Source organism: Rhamphochromis sp. 'chilingali', assembly GCF_963969265.1.
Source record: "Rhamphochromis sp. 'chilingali' genome assembly, chromosome: 4".
NCBI classification, from domain to species: Eukaryota; Metazoa; Chordata; class Actinopteri; order Cichliformes; family Cichlidae; genus Rhamphochromis; species Rhamphochromis sp. 'chilingali'.
The window spans coordinates 24542868-24565761 of NC_137948.1; the positions used below are offsets into that span (position 1 = coordinate 24542868).

The following is a 22894-nucleotide window of genomic DNA, read 5'->3' on the forward strand; positions in this document are numbered from 1 at the left end:
GTGATTTTTCTAATGTGAACTATGTGCCGTGGCTCCAAAAGGTTGGGAAACACTGCACTAAAGCATTGAAATTTTTTGCATGAATGGGTGTGAATGGGTGAATGAGACGTGTTGTTTAAAGCGCTTTGAGGGTTCAGGCAGAGCAGAAAAGCACTATATAAAAACTAGTCCATCTACCATTTAGATGGACTGTATATTATAAATTACAGCTAATTTATAGCAATTAGAATTAACAATATACAGTGGGGCAAAAAAGTATTTAGTCAGCCACCGATTGTGCAAGTTCCCCCACTTAAAATGATGACAGAGGTCAGTAATTTGCACCAGAGGTACACTTCAACTGTGAGAGACAGAATGTGAAAAAAAAATCCATGAATCCACATGGTAGGATTTGTAAAGAATTTATTCGTAAATTAGGGTGGAAAATAAGTATTTGGTCACCTCAAACAAGGAAAATCTCTGGCTCTCACAGACCTGTAACGTCTTCTGTAAGAAGCTTTTCTGTCCCCCACTTGTTACCTGTATGAATGGCACCTGTTTGAACTCATCATCTGTATAAAAGACACCTGTCCACAGCCTCAAACAGTCAGACTCCAAACGCCGCCATGGCCAAGACCAAAGAGCTTTCGAAGGACACCAGGAAAAGTATTGTAGACCTGCACCAGACTGGGAAGAGTGAATCTACAATAGGCAAGCAGCTTGGTGTGAAAAAATCAACTGTGGGAGCAATCATCAGAAAATGGAAGACATACAAGACCACTGATAATCTCCCTCGATCTGGGGCTCCACGCAAGATCTCATCCCGTGGGGTCAAAATGATCATGAGAACGATGAGCAAAGATCCCAGAACCACACGGGGGGACCTGGTGAATGACCTGCAGAGAGCTGGGACCAAAGTAACAAAGGTCACCATCAGTAACACACTACAACGGCAGGGAATCAAATCCCGCAGTGCCAGACGTGTTCCGCTGCTGAAGCCAGTGCATGTCCAGGCCCGTCTGAAGTTTGCCAGAGAGCACATGGATGATACAGCAGAGGATTGGGAGAATGTCATGTGGTCAGATGAAACCAAAGTAGAACTTTTTGGTATAAACTCAACTCGTCGTGTTTGGAGGAAGAAGAATACTGAGTTGCATCCCAAGAACACCATACCTACTGTGAAGCATGGGGGTGGAAACATCATGCTATGGGGCTGTTTTTCTGCCAAGGGGACAGGACGACTGATCCGTGTTAAGGACAGAATGAATGGGGCCATGTATCGTGAGATTTTGAGCCAAAACCTCCTTCCATCAGTGAGAACTTTGAAGATGAAACGAGGCTGGGTCTTCCAACATGACAATGATCCAAAACACACCGCCCGGGCAACAAAGGAGTGGCTCCGTAAGAAGCATTTGAAAGTCCTGGAGTGGCCTAGCCAGTCTCCAGACCTCAACCCCATAGAAAATCTGTGGCGGGAGTTGAAAGTCCGTGTTGCTCGGCGACAGCCCCAAAACATCACTGCTCTCGAGAAGATCTGCATGGAGGAATGGGCCAAAATACCAGCTACTGTGTGTGCAAACCTGGTAAAGACCTATAGTAAACGTTTGACCTCTGTTATTGCCAACAAAGGTTATGTTACAAAGTATTGAGTTGTATTTTTGTTATTGACCAAATACTTATTTTCCACCCTGATTTATGAATAAATTCTTTACAAATCCTACCATGTGGATTCATGGATTTTTTTTTTCCACATTCTGTCTCTCACAGTTGAAGTGTACCTCTGGTGCAAATTACTGACCTCTGTCATCATTTTAAGTGGGGGAACTTGCACAATCGGTGGCTGACTAAATACTTTTTTGCCCCACTGTACAACAAAACTAGAATTTAAAAATGATTCTACAAAGAAATGTAGAAAGTGCACGTTAGCTAAAATAAAGCTTTAGACAGAATTTATGATGTTAATATTATACCAGACACCAAATAGCTGTTCCATAAATAAATAAATAAATGAACAAAAAAAAAACTTTTATTGTGTTAAGGCATAAAAGCATAAAACAGTGCTTATTTTTGGTGATTAAAACAAAGGTCAAGGACTAATTCAATAACAGAATAACAATGCTTGTTGATTTGGGAGTAATGCAATATATTTTTAATGAATAAAACAAATCTGTGTGGGAGAAACACAACAAAACATTAAAATAATGAAAATATAAGCAATGTAATTTGGTAAAGTTTTAGTAAGACTCTGGCTCAGAGCAGACACTCTCATAGAGTGATGAAAATGTTACCCAGACATATTTCAACAGATAAGTAAAAATCGCAAATCAGCATACAATGATCAGAAGCAGTAAGTTCGTTGCGCCATTTCATCAGTAAAACTCAGAACTTGCATTTCTTTCCCTGCTTTCGCTTGAAAAGCTAAATTTGTCTTCTTATCTTCTAATATTCAAATGGCCACACTGTTTTCTACCACTGCTGGATCCATGTAGGTGTATGGCACGTTTAAGTGATTGTTTCTGGCTTTGATGACTCCACTCAAAATTTCAAGCTCCGCCTGAAAATCCTTTAATATCTTGCGAGGAATCTCCTCAGTGAAGTGGTCCTCTGGGTACTGGCCAAGAGGGACCTAATGAGAACAGTGATACATTTAGTTTTTCTTCAACAACATTCAAATTTTTGTCAAAATAACTCAAAATTATTCACAAAAATTTACTGTAAACATAATTTCTGACATTCTTAATGAAATCTTTGCTCCTTACAAAGTCACTGGACTGCTTGCTGAGGAGCCACACGGTGGCCATGCCCTGAACTGTTACGTTGACATCAGGGAAGGTCGCCAACATCGTGGCCTCGCTTGTCGTCCCCTTTTTGGTCGGTGGTGGGAGTTGCAGGGAGATGGGAGTGTTGGGCATCCAGCCAGCATAGTCAAACTGTATTTAATGAATAAGTAAAGGATTTACTAAGATTAAAAAGCATAGTTTTTAATTCTGTCTTTGTTTTTTAATATTGTTGTTACCTTCCTGCTGTTGTATGGTATTATTCATACAATTATTTACATTTTCCCTTTGCATGACAATGAGTTCATTTGATTTTGGGAGAAATGTTTCATAAGCTACAACTTGTCAGTAACATGACTGACTATAAAAAGAGCGTCTTAGGGAGGCATGTGATGTTTTTTATGTTCTATTGTGAATAAAATTAGGGTTTTTGAGATTTGCAGACCATTACATTGATCGTGTTTTTATTGACATTGTAAACTGTGCCATTTTTTTCATTATTGGGATAATATAAGAACTCACCTGTCCACTGTTCACAGCTGCATGCTGGGCTGAGCAGGTGTAGATCACCATGGTGACAAACTTGATCAACTCAGTCACACTGGTAAATGTCTGAGGAATTCCTGAAATAACAGCATCATTCCTTTAGGTTTAGGTTGCAATATATAGTATGGAGAAATCACCACTATCATCATAATAATTGAAGATAGTAATTGAAACTCACCTGTTTCTGCTTGAGAAAGGAACCCATGTTCAAAAATGTCCAAAATCCACTTCTGAAGTTCAGAGTCCTCCTGGACCTCACGGTCACTCTTGTAGTAGTAGCCGAGCATTCCCTGCACAAACCTTTGAGAAATGGGAATACACTGTGTAAAACATGTTTTTATTATTTGTACACAAACTGCTCCAGGATTATTTAAATAATAAAAAATTGTATTTGCCCTAATTCTTTTGTTTCAAAAACTACATAAAAATAAATGGCACAAAGTACCTTGTCCTGATTAAAAATAGGGAGGTTACAGGTTCACGATCAACACACCAAGTGTTTATAATTTAACTTAGTGAAGGTAGGCTTCTGTAAGTAGCAGACACATCTCTCAGTTTAGAGGCATTTTAGTTTCAACAGAAATCTAAATGTTGTTTAATAAGATCAAGGCAGGCTGTACATGTGGTGACAGCTACTGATATACAAAGGGACATAACTTGTTTAAACATACACTATTAAAGAACAGGCTCAGGATACTCTTGCAAAACAGATCTCATAAGTTTTACTTGTTGGTCAATGAAGGTTAAAAAACAGACTAACCGAAAAAACTGATGCAAGGAAAATGTTGGCAAAGACTAGAAGAAGAGGTGTTATGCAAGCCACACTCAAATGTGACATTCACAAAAGAAAGCTTTTGCAATAAAACAAAGAAATCTAGTTAAAAAAGGTACATAGAAAAGGTGTAACGTATCTGTCTTTTTCTGTCCACATTGGAGATTTGAAATAATATTAATGACAATGATAACAAATCGGTTAGCCAGCACAAAGACATCTCTTAATTCAATTCCTTCACCAATGAAGACCATAAATACAAAAAACAAAAAGCAAACAGACAATGAGACCAATGCTTTACACCATGTGCTTTACACGCTGTGCAAAGAAATTGTCATTGTTGTCTTTTGCCAAGGAAAGTTTGTTATTACTGTGTGCTCAAATATATGACTTTACAGGAGGCTTTTATTTATTGATTTTCATATTTTAACCAGCCAATACTGTGGAGAAAGACCAGATCAGTTTTTTATGCTGATTTAAGATAGGATGACCCATTATTTACAAACTCTGAATTGTTGCAGCTTGATGGCATCATTAGGAGAAAATCAAAATCAAAAGAAAAGAAAGTGTGGTACCTGTGGATGATATCCCAAACCTTTAGTCCATCATCCCTGTAGTAGAAGTTTGGCACAGCCTCCACGCCACGTTCAGCAATGTCATCAGGTATGCAGAGGGAGCTGTAGGTTAATGAGGACACTGACCTCTGTAGGATGGTAAACATGCCCTCTCCACCTGATGATGCAAACTAGAGAATGGGTAGCTCACAGTTAGAGACAAATGTTGTACATGACACTGAAAAAGAAAAACAATTCTTAAGGTAAAGGTCTAGTGAGTATGTATGGTGTTATTTTTGTGCCTCTACTCTGAGCGCACGTTACAAAAAGAGAAAAAAAAAAGTGTTGTTGTTGCATTTTGAGAAGAAAAATATTTTTGATTGAAGAAAAGTTTAATTTGAGTGAACAAAATTCATTGCTGTGTGCAAGAAATGCATTTCAGTGTTTGCTATTATCCATTTACACACACAATAACAGCCACTCGGTTGTTGGCATTTGCTCTTGCTCAGATCTCTGCTCTGTGTGCTGACGGACATCTGTAGGCCTGCTCTCAGTGCGTATGTGCCACAAAACAAACCAATCACAGACTTGGATGCAAAAATTCTGATTGGCTGTTTTGGTCTCCAATCAGCTCGCTAGCCACAGCATTCCGGAAACACTGTCCAAAGTGTAGCTAAATCCAATAGAGTGGTTTGGTTTAAACTAGATTAAAACCAACAATGGACTTAAAACATTTTATATTTTCAAATAAAATAACATACTTATCACACATACTGCATGCAGCAGTTAATTTTGTTTGGTCAAATTAAACTTTTCTCCGCTCAAAGTAATTTTCTCCCTAAAATTCAACATTTGCACTTGCGGAAACAGTTTTTACGCCATAAGTGTGCTGGTCGTACTGCATACCTGAGTGAAATTGCCAGTGTCAGAAATTAGAAGACGCCGAGCTAAGAAGTTGATCTGCATAGTGTAGCGCGTGTGAGGATTGAGGAGCTGCGGGAAAGAGGGAACTCTGTTAGTGACATGATTGGGGCAACACTTCATTTTATTGTCCACAACCAGCCGTTATGGACAAATGCTTTCCACACCACTGAAATAATGGCATAAAACAAACTGAAGTTTCAGCAAACGTCAGTTACCTTGTACAGAGGATGCACCATGGGCACATTGCGCAGCAGTGACACTGCAAAAACCTCAGCCAGCAAGTGCGTGCGCAGAAGGTGAACATTGAGCTGATGCTCATTGAAATCTGCACTTCTTACAAAAATCTTGGCGATCAACCAGTCGTACTCAGAATCAGTAGGAAGAAAGATCGGATTGTCATCTGATGGAGTCTGCTTCAGCTACAGAAGGACAGGGCAGAGTAGTCATTTGATACAGATGATCAAGTATGCTCCTAAAATCAATTACTGATCAAGACTGATGAAATTTCAGTTCCTGTTCTATGTTTGACAAGTTTATCTTTAAAGTTTGATACTCTGCTGATCCCTTATGGGGAATTTCCACTGAATCCTTTCTGACAGAGCATTTCTTCTGAACAGCTTTACATGATGCTTTTAATTAGTTTTTACTGATGCTATCTCTCTCTGCTCAGTAAATATGTTGCATCTGTGTGAGTGTATTGTACAGAATGAACTGGGAAGGCTGTTTGTGATTTTGGCGCCATAAATGAAACTGACTTGATTTATGTACGTGTCAGACTCTGCATTCAGCAATCTGGATACTGCTATGGGATGAACTTTCACAAGGCTAAGGCTCAGCAAAAACACTTCACAGCTGGTGTTCAGATATGGTACTAGCTATGGTTGCAAATAGAATATCCTTATATTTTGATTTTACAATGACGTTGTACATGAACAATTGCTTTACACATTAACAGGTGTGCTATCTCTACTGATGAGCTGATAAATACACGAACTTAAACCTTACTGTCTGAATTACCTGAATGGCAATCGGCATTAGCTTATCATGAGGATCTTTGTGGAGCAGGACGAGAGGAGCCATCAAGTACTGCTTCTTCCCATTGATGGTGTTTGCTTTTACTCCATCCAGACGCTTGTAGTCACACAGGAATATGTTCCCTTTCTGTTTGAAAGTTCAGGATATTGCAACAGTGTGGATATAATATTTAGTCAGTGACTGTACAAGTACAATTATTTGACAAAAAATCAATTTATTATAAAGAATTCAGATGATCACCTTCATTTCATCTGCCAGGCTGCACTGGCCATGGGGAAAGACCATGTCATCAGTGACAGGGAAGTTACTGGGCAGGGCTGTACAAAGCTGAATCAACATGGGGTTGACACCATTTAGAAACTGGTAGCCAAAGAAAGCATCCTCTTTCCAGTGTTCATGAACATATTCTGTGAAAAAGAGACATTTAACTTATTATTTTTGAAACTGTGAGCTACTAAATTCTGCTAAATTTCTGAATTAATGTCAGAAGTTCAGGGTCTGAGAGTCTTCATTACGTGAACTGTAAAAGAAAAGTCCGATTTCTCTGGTAAGAATATAGATGGTTTACAGAACAGGCTGCCCAATATTCAGCTCATTATTGCATAGAGTGCATACTGTATAAGGACTCCAATATGCTATGATGTTAGTACAGTACCTGATATTTCAGTCTTTTTGCAGCAAAACACTCGATTGATGCTGTCAATATTATCCCACTTCTTCTTACAGTTATCCAGTCCCTTCAGCTTCAGCTCAGTCAGTCTGAAACAGAAGAGCACATTTATTTAACTTGATTGTGATACTTAATATACTTTTGATAAGTAAAGAGAGACACATGTTTGTTTCTTGTGTATTTGTTCTATAATATTAGAACTTCACCCTGTGGAAGCAGTGAAGAAAAACTGAATTTTTGGTGAAGGAGAACTGAACCTCCTATGGCAGTGACGATGGGTCTTTTGCCTTCATGGAGTGAGGTATTTTCTCTGCATATGCATCTCAGCTGTTGAAACAAAGCAACAGCAGAATAATGAGGATGTTAATTGCAGTAAGACATGATTTTCTCTGCAACATATGCAATAGTTTAATTTTTTTTAAATTAATCCCAGCAGACAAAGAATATGCTGTAATGCTTAATTTTAAGGTTAAATATATTTAAGATTTAGGTTTAGTATTAGGATATTTGGAAATGTAAACATTTACAATTGTGGCATCACAATGAAAAGGACAATGGAAAAGAAATTTAAGAGATTATGTTGAACTTTTTATTTTTTTTTTCCACCCATAGTTTCTGACTGAAATCCAGTGAAAAGATCTCTTACCTTTATCAATGACAAGAAGAAGTTCTTCAGAATAATTGCTCTGTATCGCCTCCACAACTTCTCTTTTTATTTATTTAGGCCAGGGGGGGAAGCTATCCCAGATATCCCCCTGGGTCAACACACATGAATCAAATGATTAGTTCATTACCAGGCCTCTGGAAAACTTCGAGAAATGTTGAGGAGGTAATTTAGCCATTTAAATCAGCTGTGATGGGTCAAGGACACATCTAAAACCTAAAAAGGCTGTAACATTTTAGGAGTTATATAATAATTAATCAGTTGAAAAAAAGAATAGAAACACAAAGTTTACACATATATATACATATACAGTATACATACATAAGCATATGTGCTACAACAGGAGTTATTACTTTTGTCCTAAATCTGAGACTACATTTGACATTTGAGCTCACCAAAACTGGACAACTGAAAAAACGTTGACCAGTCTGATGAGTCTTTCTGCTGTGGGTAAACATGAAAGCATGGACCCATCCTGCTTTGAATCAACAATTTCAGCTGCTGGTTGTGTAACAGTATGGGATATATTTATGGAGAGAAATATGCCTCAAAGTCATTGCAAATGCATACGATATGATCCACAAGCATAAACCAAGATTTATAATTTTGTATAGTGATTTGTTTGTGACTTTTCAGGAATCACAAATGCGTGCTCCAATCCACACACAAATACGAAGCAATTTGGCCACACGTAAAACTATTCTACAAATGTGTATGAATGCCAAGCGTCATGTCTGGAGAAAACCAATGACCCTAAGCACACAGCCAAGATAACAAAGGAGTGGCTTCAAAACCACTCTGTTAATGTCCTTGATTGGCCCAGACAGAGGCCAGACTTGAACCTGATTGGACATCTCTGGGGAGGTCTGAAAATGAATGTGCACTGACACTCACAGCTTGGGCGGTTCTGCAAAGAGGAATGGGAGAAACTGCCCACAAATAGGTGGGCAAGCTTGGAGCATCATACTCAAAAAGAGTTGAGTCACTAAAGGAGTGTTTCCCAACCACCGTGTCTTGGCACATAGGTTTCACCTGATTGGTACTCTAAGCAACTAGCCTGAGTAATGGGCAGAACAATTACGTTCTCTTCCACTAGAGGGCATTACAACTTCTTGCTCCAATTAAATGTGTTGCCAACTGCCAGAAAAACAGAAGAAGAAAACACATAGTGATGCCACAATGAAGCACGTAAAAGCAATAGATTAATATTTTAAAACAAAAAGTAGTCAATCTGACCTGGGACCTGGAGAAAATTCTGATCCATATTAAGGCCCTAGCATGAATAGTGGTCAGAAGAAAGCAAAAATGTTATATTAGGGATAAACTGAGCCAATTCCACTATATCTGGTGCATAGGGGAAAATTGTCAATATGCTTTTTGTGACAATTTTGTTTAGTGGTGTGCCGCGTGATTTTTCTAATGTGAACTATGTGCCGTGGCTCCAAAAGGTTGGGAAACACTAAAGCATTGAAATTTTTTGCATGAATGGGTGTGAATGGGTGAATGAGACGTGTTGTTTAAAGCGCTTTGAGGGTTCAGGCAGAGCAGAAAAGCACTATATAAAAACTAGTCCATCTACCATTTAGATGGACTGTATATTATAAATTACAGCTAATTTATAGCAATTAGAATTAACAATATACAGTGGGGCAAAAAAGTATTTAGTCAGCCACCGATTGTGCAAGTTCCCCCACTTAAAATGATGACAGAGGTCAGTAATTTGCACCAGAGGTACACTTCAACTGTGAGAGACAGAATGTGAAAAAAAAATCCATGAATCCACATGGTAGGATTTGTAAAGAATTTATTCGTAAATTAGGGTGGAAAATAAGTATTTGGTCACCTCAAACAAGGAAAATCTCTGGCTCTCACAGACCTGTAACGTCTTCTGTAAGAAGCTTTTCTGTCCCCCACTTGTTACCTGTATGAATGGCACCTGTTTGAACTCATCATCTGTATAAAAGACACCTGTCCACAGCCTCAAACAGTCAGACTCCAAACGCCGCCATGGCCAAGACCAAAGAGCTTTCGAAGGACACCAGGAAAAGTATTGTAGACCTGCACCAGACTGGGAAGAGTGAATCTACAATAGGCAAGCAGCTTGGTGTGAAAAAATCAACTGTGGGAGCAATCATCAGAAAATGGAAGACATACAAGACCACTGATAATCTCCCTCGATCTGGGGCTCCACGCAAGATCTCATCCCGTGGGGTCAAAATGATCATGAGAACGATGAGCAAAGATCCCAGAACCACACGGGGGGACCTGGTGAATGACCTGCAGAGAGCTGGGACCAAAGTAACAAAGGTCACCATCAGTAACACACTACAACGGCAGGGAATCAAATCCCGCAGTGCCAGACGTGTTCCGCTGCTGAAGCCAGTGCATGTCCAGGCCCGTCTGAAGTTTGCCAGAGAGCACATGGATGATACAGCAGAGGATTGGGAGAATGTCATGTGGTCAGATGAAACCAAAGTAGAACTTTTTGGTATAAACTCAACTCGTCGTGTTTGGAGGAAGAAGAATACTGAGTTGCATCCCAAGAACACCATACCTACTGTGAAGCATGGGGGTGGAAACATCATGCTATGGGGCTGTTTTTCTGCCAAGGGGACAGGACGACTGATCCGTGTTAAGGACAGAATGAATGGGGCCATGTATCGTGAGATTTTGAGCCAAAACCTCCTTCCATCAGTGAGAACTTTGAAGATGAAACGAGGCTGGGTCTTCCAACATGACAATGATCCAAAACACACCGCCCGGGCAACAAAGGAGTGGCTCCGTAAGAAGCATTTGAAAGTCCTGGAGTGGCCTAGCCAGTCTCCAGACCTCAACCCCATAGAAAATCTGTGGCGGGAGTTGAAAGTCCGTGTTGCTCGGCGACAGCCCCAAAACATCACTGCTCTCGAGAAGATCTGCATGGAGGAATGGGCCAAAATACCAGCTACTGTGTGTGCAAACCTGGTAAAGACCTATAGTAAACGTTTGACCTCTGTTATTGCCAACAAAGGTTATGTTACAAAGTATTGAGTTGTATTTTTGTTATTGACCAAATACTTATTTTCCACCCTGATTTATGAATAAATTCTTTACAAATCCTACCATGTGGATTCATGGATTTTTTTTTTCCACATTCTGTCTCTCACAGTTGAAGTGTACCTCTGGTCATCATTTTAAGTGGGGGAACTTGCACAATCGGTGGCTGACTAAATACTTTTTTGCCCCACTGTACAACAAAACTAGAATTTAAAAATGATTCTACAAAGAAATGTAGAAAGTGCACGTTAGCTAAAATAAAGCTTTAGACAGAATTTATGATGTTAATATTATACCAGACACCAAATAGCTGTTCCATAAATAAATAAATAAATGAACAAAAAAAAAAAACTTTTATTGTGTTAAGGCATAAAAGCATAAAACAGTGCTTATTTTTGGTGATTAAAACAAAGGTCAAGGACTAATTCAATAACAGAATAACAATGCTTGTTGATTTGGGAGTAATGCAATATATTTTTAATGAATAAAACAAATCTGTGTGGGAGAAACACAACAAAACATTAAAATAATGAAAATATAAGCAATGTAATTTGGTAAAGTTTTAGTAAGACTCTGGCTCAGAGCAGACACTCTCATAGAGTGATGAAAATGTTACCCAGACATATTTCAACAGATAAGTAAAAATCGCAAATCAGCATACAATGATCAGAAGCAGTAAGTTCGTTGCGCCATTTCATCAGTAAAACTCAGAACTTGCATTTCTTTCCCTGCTTTCGCTTGAAAAGCTAAATTTGTCTTCTTATCTTCTAATATTCAAATGGCCACACTGTTTTCTACCACTGCTGGATCCATGTAGGTGTATGGCACGTTTAAGTGATTGTTTCTGGCTTTGATGACTCCACTCAAAATTTCAAGCTCCGCCTGAAAATCCTTTAATATCTTGCGAGGAATCTCCTCAGTGAAGTGGTCCTCTGGGTACTGGCCAAGAGGGACCTAATGAGAACAGTGATACATTTAGTTTTTCTTCAACAACATTCAAATTTTTGTCAAAATAACTCAAAATTATTCACAAAAATTTACTGTAAACATAATTTCTGACATTCTTAATGAAATCTTTGCTCCTTACAAAGTCACTGGACTGCTTGCTGAGGAGCCACACGGTGGCCATGCCCTGAACTGTTACGTTGACATCAGGGAAGGTCGCCAACATGGTGGCCTCGCTTGTCGTCCCCTTTTTGGTCGGTGGTGGGAGTTGCAGGGAGATGGGAGTGTTGGGCATCCAGCCAGCATAGTCAAACTGTATTTAATGAATAAGTAAAGGATTTACTAAGATTAAAAAGCATAGTTTTTAATTCTGTCTTTGTTTTTTAATATTGTTGTTACCTTCCTGCTGTTGTATGGTATTATTCATACAATTATTTACATTTTCCCTTTGCATGACAATGAGTTCATTTGATTTTGGGAGAAATGTTTCATAAGCTACAACTTGTCAGTAACATGACTGACTATAAAAAGAGCGTCTTAGGGAGGCATGTGATGTTTTTTATGTTCTATTGTGAATAAAATTAGGGTTTTTGAGATTTGCAGACCATTACATTGATCGTGTTTTTATTGACATTGTAAACTGTGCCATTTTTTTCATTATTGGGATAATATAAGAACTCACCTGTCCACTGTTCACAGCTGCATGCTGGGCTGAGCAGGTGTAGATCACCATGGTGACAAACTTGATCAACTCAGTCACACTGGTAAATGTCTGAGGAATTCCTGAAATAACAGCATCATTCCTTTAGGTTTAGGTTGCAATATATAGTATGGAGAAATCACCACTATCATCATAATAATTGAAGATAGTAATTGAAACTCACCTGTTTCTGCTTGAGAAAGGAACCCATGTTCAAAAATGTCCAAAATCCACTTCTGAAGTTCAGAGTCCTCCTGGACCTCACGGTCACTCTTGTAGTAGTAGCCGAGCATTCCCTGCACAAACCTTTGAGAAATGGGAATACACTGTGTAAAACATGTTTTTATTATTTGTACACAAACTGCTCCAGGATTATTTAAATAATAAAAAATTGTATTTGCCCTAATTCTTTTGTTTCAAAAACTACATAAAAATAAATGGCACAAAGTACCTTGTCCTGATTAAAAATAGGGAGGTTACAGGTTCACGATCAACACACCAAGTGTTTATAATTTAACTTAGTGAAGGTAGGCTTCTGTAAGTAGCAGACACATCTCTCAGTTTAGAGGCATTTTAGTTTCAACAGAAATCTAAATGTTGTTTAATAAGATCAAGGCAGGCTGTACATGTGGTGACAGCTACTGATATACAAAGGGACATAACTTGTTTAAACATACACTATTAAAGAACAGGCTCAGGATACTCTTGCAAAACAGATCTCATAAGTTTTACTTGTTGGTCAATGAAGGTTAAAAAACAGACTAACCGAAAAAACTGATGCAAGGAAAATGTTGGCAAAGACTAGAAGAAGAGGTGTTATGCAAGCCACACTCAAATGTGACATTCACAAAAGAAAGCTTTTGCAATAAAACAAAGAAATCTAGTTAAAAAAGGTACATAGAAAAGGTGTAACGTATCTGTCTTTTTCTGTCCACATTGGAGATTTGAAATAATATTAATGACAATGATAACAAATCGGTTAGCCAGCACAAAGACATCTCTTAATTCAATTCCTTCACCAATGAAGACCATAAATACAAAAAACAAAAAGCAAACAGACAATGAGACCAATGCTTTACACCATGTGCTTTACACGCTGTGCAAAGAAATTGTCATTGTTGTCTTTTGCAAAGGAAAGTTTGTTATTACTGTGTGCTCAAATATATGACTTTACAGGAGGCTTTTATTTATTGATTTTCATATTTTAACCAGCCAATACCGTGGAGAAAGACCAGATCAGTTTTTTATGCTGATTTAAGATAGGATGACCCATTATTTACAAACTCTGAATTGTTGCAGCTTGATGGCATCATTAGGAGAAAATCAAAATCAAAAGAAAAGAAAGTGTGGTACCTGTGGATGATATCCCAAACCTTTAGTCCATCATCCCTGTAGTAGAAGTTTGGCACAGCCTCCACGCCACGTTCAGCAATGTCATCAGGTATGCAGAGGGAGCTGTAGGTTAATGAGGACACTGACCTCTGTAGGATGGTAAACATGCCCTCTCCACCTGATGATGCAAACTAGAGAATGGGTAGCTCACAGTTAGAGACAAATGTTGTACATGACACTGAAAAAGAAAAACAATTCTTAAGGTAAAGGTCTAGTGAGTGTGTATGGTGTTATTTTTGTGCCTCTACTCTGAGCGCACGTTACAAAAAGAGAAAAAAAAAAGTGTTGTTGTTGCATTTTGAGAAGAAAAATATTTTTGATTGAAGAAAAGTTTAATTTGAGTGAACAAAATTCATTGCTGTGTGCAAGAAATGCATTTCAGTGTTTGCTATTATCCATTTACACACACAATAACAGCCACTCGGTTGTTGGCATTTGCTCTTGCTCAGATCTCTGCTCTGTGTGCTGACGGACATCTGTAGGCCTGCTCTCAGTGCGTATGTGCCACAAAACAAACCAATCACAGACTTGGATGCAAAAATTCTGATTGGCTGTTTTGGTCTCCAATCAGCTCGCTAGCCACAGCATTCCGGAAACACTGTCCAAAGTGTAGCTAAATCCAATAGAGTGGTTTGGTTTAAACTAGATTAAAACCAACAATGGACTTAAAACATTTTATATTTTCAAATAAAATAACATACTTATCACACATACTGCATGCAGCAGTTAATTTTGTTTGGTCAAATTAAACTTTTCTCCGCTCAAAGTAATTTTCTCCCTAAAATTCAACATTTGCACTTGCGGAAACAGTTTTTACGCCATAAGTGTGCTGGTCGTACTGCATACCTGAGTGAAATTGCCAGTGTCAGAAATTAGAAGACGCCGAGCTAAGAAGTTGATCTGCATAGTGTAGCGCGTGTGAGGATTGAGGAGCTGCGGGAAAGAGGGAACTCTGTTAGTGACATGATTGGGGCAACACTTCATTTTATTGTCCACAACCAGCCGTTATGGACAAATGCTTTCCACACCACTGAAATAATGGCATAAAACAAACTGAAGTTTCAGCAAACGTCAGTTACCTTGTACAGAGGATGCACCATGGGCACATTGCGCAGCAGTGACACTGCAAAAACCTCAGCCAGCAAGTGCGTGCGCAGAAGGTGAACATTGAGCTGATGCTCACTGAAATCTGCACTTCTTACAAAAATCTTGGCGATCAACCAGTCGTACTCAGAATCAGTAGGAAGAAAGATCGGATTGTCATCTGATGGAGTCTGCTTCAGCTACAGAAGGACAGGGCAGAGTAGTCATTTGATACAGATGATCAAGTATGCTCCTAAAATCAATTACTGATCAAGACTGATGAAATTTCAGTTCCTGTTCTATGTTTGACAAGTTTATCTTTAAAGTTTGATACTCTGCTGATCCCTTATGGGGAATTTCCACTGAATCCTTTCTGACAGAGCATTTCTTCTGAACAGCTTTACATGATGCTTTTAATTAGTTTTTACTGATGCTATCTCTCTCTGCTCAGTAAATATGTTGCATCTGTGTGAGTGTATTGTACAGAATGAACTGGGAAGGCCGTTTGTGATTTTGGCGCAATAAATGAAACTGACTTGATTTATGTATGTGTCAGACTCTGCATTCAGCAATCTGGATACTGCTATGGGATGAACTTTCACAAGGCTAAGGCTCAGCAAAAACACTTCACAGCTGGTGTTCAGATATGGTACTAGCTATGGTTGCAAATAGAATATCCTTATATTTTGATTTTACAATGACATTGTACATGAACAATTGCTTTACACATTAACAGGTGTGCTATCTCTACTGATGAGCTGATAAATACACGAACTTAAACCTTACTGTCTGAATTACCTGAATGGCAATCGGCATTAGCTTATCATGAGGATCTTTGTGGAGCAGGACGAGAGGAGCCATCAAGTACTGCTTCTTCCCATTGATGGTGTTTGCTTTTACTCCATCCAGACGCTTGTAGTCACACAGGAATATGTTCCCTTTCTGTTTGAAAGTTCAGGATATTGCAACAGTGTGGATATAATATTTAGTCAGTGACTGTACAAGTACAATTATTTGACAAAAAATCAATTTATTATAAAGAATTCAGATGATCACCTTCATTTCATCTGCCAGGCTGCACTGGCCATGGGGAAAGACCATGTCATCAGTGACAGGGAAGTTACTGGGCAGGGCTGTACAAAGCTGAATCAACATGGGGTTGACACCATTTAGAAACTGGTAGCCAAAGAAAGCATCCTCTTTCCAGTGTTCATGAACATATTCTGTGAAAAAGAGACATTTAACTTATTATTTTTGAAACTGTGAGCTACTAAATTCTGCTAAATTTCTGAATTAATGTCAGAAGTTCAGGGTCTGAGAGTCTTCATTACGTGAACTGTAAAAGAAAAGTCCGATTTCTCTGGTAAGAATATAGATGGTTTACAGAACAGGCTGCCCAATATTCAGCTCATTATTGCATAGAGTGCATACTGTATAAGGACTCCAATATGCTATGATGTTAGTACAGTACCTGATATTTCAGTCTTTTTGCAGCAAAACACTCGATTGATGCTGTCAATATTATCCCACTTCTTCTTACAGTTATCCAGTCCCTTCAGCTTCAGCTCAGTCAGTCTGAAACAGAAGAGCACATTTATTTAACTTCATTATGATACTTAATATACTTTTGATAAGTAAAGAGAAAAATATGGTAAATGGTAAATGGCCTGTATTTGTATAGCACTTTACTAGTCCCTAAGGACCCCAAAGCGCTTTACACTATACACAATCATCCACACATTCACACACACATTCACACACTGGTGATGGCAAGCTACTGTATAGCCACAGCCGCCCTGGGGCACAGTGACAGAGGAGTAAAGAGTAAAGAGAAAAATATGTGTAACAGAACTTCACCCTGTGGAAGCAGTGTAGAGAAACTCTTTAGTTTTGGTGAAGGAGAACTGAACCTCATACGGGAGTGAAAATGGGTTTTCTGCCTTCATGGAGTGAGGTATTTTCTCTGCATATGCATCCCAGCTGATGAAACGAAGAAACAGCGATGATGAGGAAGTTAGTTACAGTATGACATGATATACTTTTTATCTGCAACATATGCAATAGTTTAATTTCTTTTAATTAATCCCAGCAGACAAAGAATATGCTGCAATGCTTAATTTTAAGGTTAAATATCATTAGTATTAGGATATTCAGCTATAACTGGACAGCATTTGTATTCTAGTTTCAGGAGCTGTAAGGCTAAAATGTGTATAAGCTCTGAATTCTCACCGATAGTCTTCCTCTCGCTGCTGAATCTCCTGCTGCCGACTGTACCTGCCAAGATGATGGTTGTCTTCAAAGACTCTCAGAGCTATAAAAAAAAAAGAAAAGAAAGAAAGAAAGAAAAAGGGTTTCTTGTGAATGTGGTATATTGGAAAACTGCTTTAGTCTCATTACAAGATTTTTGTTGTCCTCACTGGTTTGTAACTACAGAACAAGATTTAAGATGAGCACAGTTTCCCAAACCTTTTCCATCCCTGAAGCGGTGCACCTTGCTATCAGCAATCCAGCGGTAGATGGGAAAGCTGTAGATGTCTCCTTCAGGGGATTTCACTTCCACCTTGGCACAAAACCAAGCGTCCTCCGGGAACAGTGGGAGAGACTGTTTGTCTAACTCTATCAGCACAAGATTTCCAAGCGAAGTGGAGCAGGACACCTTAAACTTTGATACCTAAAGAATGACATAGCAGTTTGTGCTGAGCTGTAACACTCGAGCATACAATTCCTGTATTTACTGTGGTCCATGAAGTGAACTGTTTGCTTTGACCATCTTCATGGTGATAGATTCCCCTTATTTCCACAAAAATGATTTCATTTGTGTATCATCTCATACAGGAAACCTGAGATACATTTAATCATGAAGATGCATATTTCAGACTTACGGCTCCTATAACGAAGGATGTAGCCCCTTTCAAGCCCATGAGCCACGTGCGATCACTCTCCCCATCTGTGCCCACCAGCTTAATGAAGACATTGTTAAGAGTAGTGGAATTAAGGCGATCACCAGTGAATACGGTCACTTTATACTGCACCATTTTCCCTCTTGAATGTGGTCAGATCCTTGGAATAACTACTCTGTCAGAAGTTGCCCCCACAATCGTCTCTTTTTATTGACACATTTTAGTGGGAGTGTCCAGGCAATTGCATCAGGTAGGTGTTGTGTTGAAATGTTGGACATGTGTGATCAACTGCTGTAACCTGAGAAACCACAGGAATTTGAGCTGATGATGAAATAACGAGGCTTTATTTTATTCAAGAGAAATCGCAGCCACTGTGAAATGTAGAAGTATGCAACTATTTGCTAAATACACACACCAAAAAAGTTTTGTAGAATTTTAACACACCTTAAAGTCAATATTTGGTATGACTCTTCTCTTAGATAGGCTTCCTTGAAATTTCTTTCAGTAGCCTTCAGGGATAATCAAAATATGACAGAGCCCCCATTGTGTTTTACAGATGGCTGTAAAACTCACTGCTGTACCTCTCCTAAGATAAGATAAGATAAGATAGAACTTTATTAATCCCTCGGGTGGGTTCCTCTGGGAAATTCGACTTCCAAAAAGCACAGCAACGACCGAAGTTACAGTTACAGAATTGTTATATATATATATATATATATATATATATATATATATATACACACACACACACACACACACACACACACACACACACACACACACACACACACACACACACACACATAAATACAGAGACAAATATAAATAAAATATACAAAGGGGATAAATAGAATAAATAGGAATAAAAAATAAAAATACAAGTGAATTGCACATTTCAAGTATTGAGTCTATTGCACTGTTGACTATTTACAAAAAGTATTGCACAAGGTATTGTACAGTGAGGTGAAGAGGCACTACAGCTTAGTTGTTCCCCCCTCCTTTGTCCTCCTGTTTCCCCTCCAGAGAGGAGTTAAACAGTTTGATGGCGTGTGGGACAAAGGAGTTTTTAAGTCTGTTAGTTCTTGTCTTGGGGAGAAGCAACCTGTCACTGAACAGACTCTTCTGGTTGTTAATGGCCGTGTGCAGAGGATGCCCAGCATTGTTCATAATGTCCATCAGTTTCTTTAATGTCCTTTTCTCTGCCACTGTCACCAGAGTGTCCAGCTTAATCCCGACCACAGAGCTAGCCTTCCTGATCAGTTTCTCCAGCCTGGATGAGTCCCTCTTTGCTGTGCTGCTCCCCCAGCACACCACAGCATAGAAAAGTACTCCTGACCTCTTTCCTAAATACATTGATGATTTGAACCATAATTTTTTTAAATTCAATTTTCAATTTGGATTCATCTCTACATGTGACCTTTTTTCACTGATGTTCTTTCCCATTCTTGTGTAATTTGGCCTACGTCAGCCTTTTCTCCCTGTTTTGCTTCCTTAAGAATGACTTGACAGTCACACTTTCACTGAGACTGTTATGGTTCAACGTGGGCACTCAAGCGCAGGACTCCAGAATCAGCTGTACACAAGAATTTATTTACAGAATCCACCAGGTGTTTATACAGGAAGTGCAGGGCAGCGCTATATACAACAAAGTGAGGGATGAGGCTCCAGGGAAATCCAAAGGGGTAGTCACTCGTTCTCCAATTCTCCACACTCACAACCGCAGTTCCACTCTCCACACTTGACACAATGATTCACACAGGGAAGGTATTCAGGAGGTCTGTAGATGAGGAAACGAGAATTAATTACAACGTTCATGCTGTTGACGTCGACTGCGAAAATTGTCAGGCGGTGGAAGGAATACTTCGAGGACCTCCTTAATCCCACTGACACATCTTCTGAGGAGGAAGCAGAGTCTGGGGATGAGGGGAATGACCCGCCAGTTTCCGGGGGCGAGGTCACTGAGGCAGTTAAACAACTCCTTGGTGGCAGAGCCCCTGGTGTTGATGAGGTCTGCCCCCGAGTTCCTGAAAACTCTGGACGTTGTAGGGCTGTCCTGGTTGACACGCCTCTACAATGTTGCGTGGAGATCAGGGGCAGTACCTGTGGACTGGCAGACTGGGGTGGTGGTCCCCATCTTTAAGAAGGGAGACTGGAGGGTGTGTTCCAACTACAGGGGGATCACACTCCTCAGCCTCCCTGGGAAAGTCTATGCCAGGGTGCTGGAAAGGGGAGTTCGTCCGCTAATCGAACCTTGGATATAGGAGGAACAATGCGGTTTTCATCCTGGTCGCAGAACACTGGACCAGCTCTTTATCCTCTCAAGGATACTTGAGGGTGCATGGGAGTTTGCCCAACCAGTCTACATGTGTTTTGTGGACTCGGAGAAGGCATTCGACCATGTCCCTCGGGGTGTCCTGTGGGAGGTGTTGCGGTATGGGGTGTCTGGCCCATTGCTACGGGCCATTCGATCCCTATACAACCGTTGCAAGAGCTTGGTTCGCATTGCCGGCAATAAGTCGGACTCGTTCCCGGTGGGTGATGGGCTCCGCCAGGGCTGCCCTTTGTCTCCGGTTCTGTTCATAATTTTTATGGACAGGATTTCTAGGCGCAGCCAAGTGGCGGAGGGCTTTCGCTTTGGTGGCCTCATAATCTCATCTCTACTTTTTGCGGATGATGTGGTTCTGTTGGCTTCATCGGGTGAGGGTCTCCAGCTCGCACTGGAGCGGTTCGCAGCTGAGTGTGAAGCAGCGGGAATGAGGATCAGCACCTCCAAATCTGAGGCCATGGTTCTCAGCCGGAAAAGGGTAGAGTGCGCTCTCCGGGTCGGGGATGAGTTCCTGCCCCAAGTGGAGGAGTTCAAGTGTCTCGGGGTCTTGTTCGCGAGTGATGGGAGAAGGGAGCCGGAGATCGACAGACGGATTGGGGCTGCAGCTGCAGTAATGCGGACGCTGCACCGGTCCGTCGTGGTGAAGAGGGAGCTGAGTGTAAAAGCGAAGCTCTCAATTTACTGGTCGATCTACGTCCCTACCCTCACCTATGGCCACGAGCTGTGGGTAGTGACCGAAAGAACGAGATCACGGATACAAGCAGCAGAAATGAACTTCCTCTGAAGGGTGGCTGGCCTCTCCCTTAGAGATAGGGTGAGAAGTTCGGCCATCCGGGAGGGGCTCAGAGTAGAGCCGCTGCTCCTCCACATCGAAAGGAGCCAGCTGAGGTGGTTCGGGCATCTGACAAGGATGCCTCCTGGGCGCCTCCTGGGTGAGGTGTTCCAGGCATGCCCCACCGGGAGGAGGCGACCCAGGACACGCTGGAGAGATTATATCTCTCGGCTGGCCTGGGAACGCCTTGGTGTTCCCCTGGATAAGCTGGAGGAGGTGGCTGGGGAGAGGGAGGTCTGGGCCTCTCTGCTTAGGCTGCTGCCCCCGCAACCCGGCCCCGGATAAAGCGGATGAAGATGGATGGACGTTCATAATAGACTCTTGACTTAACTGAGCTCTAGCTTTGACGCATGGTAGACAACGATCCAACGAAGACCAGCTGGCTCAAATGCTAATCGCCTTAATGGGCATCACGCCCTTCCGTGGGCCGAAGGCGTGAAGCCACAATGAGTTCCGCCCCGGCGACAGAGAGGAGTAGAGAGAGAGCAAGAGAGAGAAAAAGGTAGACATAGCCGATCAGCATCCTGCTGATCCCCCAGGCCGTGACAGAGACCATTTATGATGAAGTTTTGATAAGCTGGATCAGCTGAAGGGCCAGATGCATGTTTCAGGTCCGGTGTCAGGTCTTTGTTGAATTTATTTATATATGTTATACATATATGGTAAAAAGATGACTTTCAGATGTTGATCTGCTGTAGATAGTTTCTTAGCCTGCTATGTTCTTTTGTAGCAGGCCTTGTTCAATTACCTCAATTTTTTGGAGGATACACTGCATACTATATGCCAGGTTTTTGGCTAAGAGCTAAGGCCTTTTCTATAAATTCAGTGAAAGATATTGGAATAAATGATATTTTAAAGGAAGCTACCAGTCATAAAATATAAAGACAAAGTTAAAAGTTAAACTACCCTCTTTGCTAAGTGGTGTGTATTTAAATGACCACGGCTGACCCGACGACATGAAGATGCTTTCACGTATCTTTATTCTTTTATTTACCGCTGTCATGTCATTTGCTGTCATGTTACATACACAGCTTGCAGCTGAACACTTCTACAACAACAACACACAGCAGGCAGAGCAGATTTTAAGCTGGCGAGGCGTGACTGTGATGCAGCGCAGGTGCGTCCGCCTTCCCTGCTGCGGCACCACCGACCACGCCCGCCACAGTGTAGATACAACACTGGTTCATCCTTTGAGTGATTTTTATGCTTGAATGATTCTCAGGTCACTGTTCACAGGCACCCACATGGTCAGTGAGGTGCCTAGATCCTCCACTTTTAAATGTCTCACAGCGCAATGCTTAGCATATTTTGGTTCCTGCAACTGGTCCGTCGGTTATTGTCTCCCCCGAAACACTTCTCTTGTGCTTTTGGAAATCAGTTTTTTCCTATTTCTATTTTATTTTTTTTCCATTTCCGTTGTGTTTTGTGTGCTTTTGCAGCGGTTTTCATATTGCTGGTGTTTTCTTTAGTTGCAGTCCGTTTGGCCTCTCAGGGCCACCGTAACCACCAGTGTAATGTGCCTCTACATAGAATTGTATCCTTGTTGGACTGTTTATAGGAAAATAAAAATCTGTTATTTTTGTTAATGAGCCAGAATAATAACTAAACAATGGCTCTGTGAGCATGGTCATGAAATCAAAGTGGGTAGTGGTAAATACAGTTAAGTTGTTTTGCCTCCGTTAATAATTATATTATGTAAAAAAAAAAAGTTTAAATGGTGTGGTGATATTTGTTCACTGATTTCAGGAGTTTGGTGGGC

The 22894-nt window shown here is 40.4% G+C and overlaps 2 protein-coding genes across 2 annotated transcripts; both read right to left on the minus strand.

Annotated features, from left to right (window-relative positions):
- Positions 1–2098: 2098 nt before the first annotated feature.
- Positions 2099–7470, minus strand: LOC308396084 (polyunsaturated fatty acid lipoxygenase ALOX15B-like). Its single transcript, XM_080881149.1, has 11 exons — positions 7464–7470; positions 7243–7346; positions 6828–6994; positions 6570–6713; positions 5768–5971; positions 5535–5621; positions 4650–4819; positions 3481–3602; positions 3279–3379; positions 2739–2909; positions 2099–2605 (listed from the first exon to the last, which is right to left on the minus strand). The coding sequence occupies exons 3-11, from the start codon at positions 6924–6926 to the stop codon at positions 2426–2428; spliced, it is 1278 nt and encodes a 425-aa protein (XP_080737275.1). The 5' UTR covers positions 6927–6994; positions 7243–7346; positions 7464–7470; the 3' UTR covers positions 2099–2425.
- A 3934-nt stretch (positions 7471–11404) lies between these two features.
- On the minus strand, positions 11405–18151 carry LOC308396081 (polyunsaturated fatty acid lipoxygenase ALOX15B-like). Its single transcript, XM_080881147.1, has 14 exons — positions 17960–18151; positions 17544–17748; positions 17307–17388; positions 16935–17057; positions 16549–16652; positions 16134–16300; positions 15876–16019; positions 15074–15277; positions 14841–14927; positions 13956–14125; positions 12787–12908; positions 12585–12685; positions 12045–12215; positions 11405–11911 (listed from the first exon to the last, which is right to left on the minus strand). The coding sequence occupies exons 1-14, from the start codon at positions 18110–18112 to the stop codon at positions 11732–11734; spliced, it is 2013 nt and encodes a 670-aa protein (XP_080737273.1). The 5' UTR covers positions 18113–18151; the 3' UTR covers positions 11405–11731.
- Positions 18152–22894: the final 4743 nt, after the last annotated feature.

Coding starts and splice junctions, on each gene's coding strand:
- LOC308396081 (XM_080881147.1), bottom strand. CDS start 18,112: ATGGTGCAGTATAAAGTGACCGTATTCACTGGTGATCGCCTTAATTCC. Junction 16,653..16,934: donor CTCTACACTGCTTCCACAGG/GTGAAGTTCTGT, acceptor CTTCTGTTTCAG/ACTGACTGAGCTGAAGCTGA. Junction 12,686..12,786: donor CCTTTCTCAAGCAGAAACAG/GTGAGTTTCAAT, acceptor CTGTTATTTCAG/GAATTCCTCAGACATTTACC.
- LOC308396084 (XM_080881149.1), bottom strand. CDS start 6,926: ATGTTGATTCAGCTTTGTACAGCCCTGCCCAGTAACTTCCCTGTCACT. Junction 3,380..3,480: donor CCTTTCTCAAGCAGAAACAG/GTGAGTTTCAAT, acceptor CTGTTATTTCAG/GAATTCCTCAGACATTTACC. Junction 2,606..2,738: donor GCAAGCAGTCCAGTGACTTT/GTAAGGAGCAAA, acceptor TGTTCTCATTAG/GTCCCTCTTGGCCAGTACCC.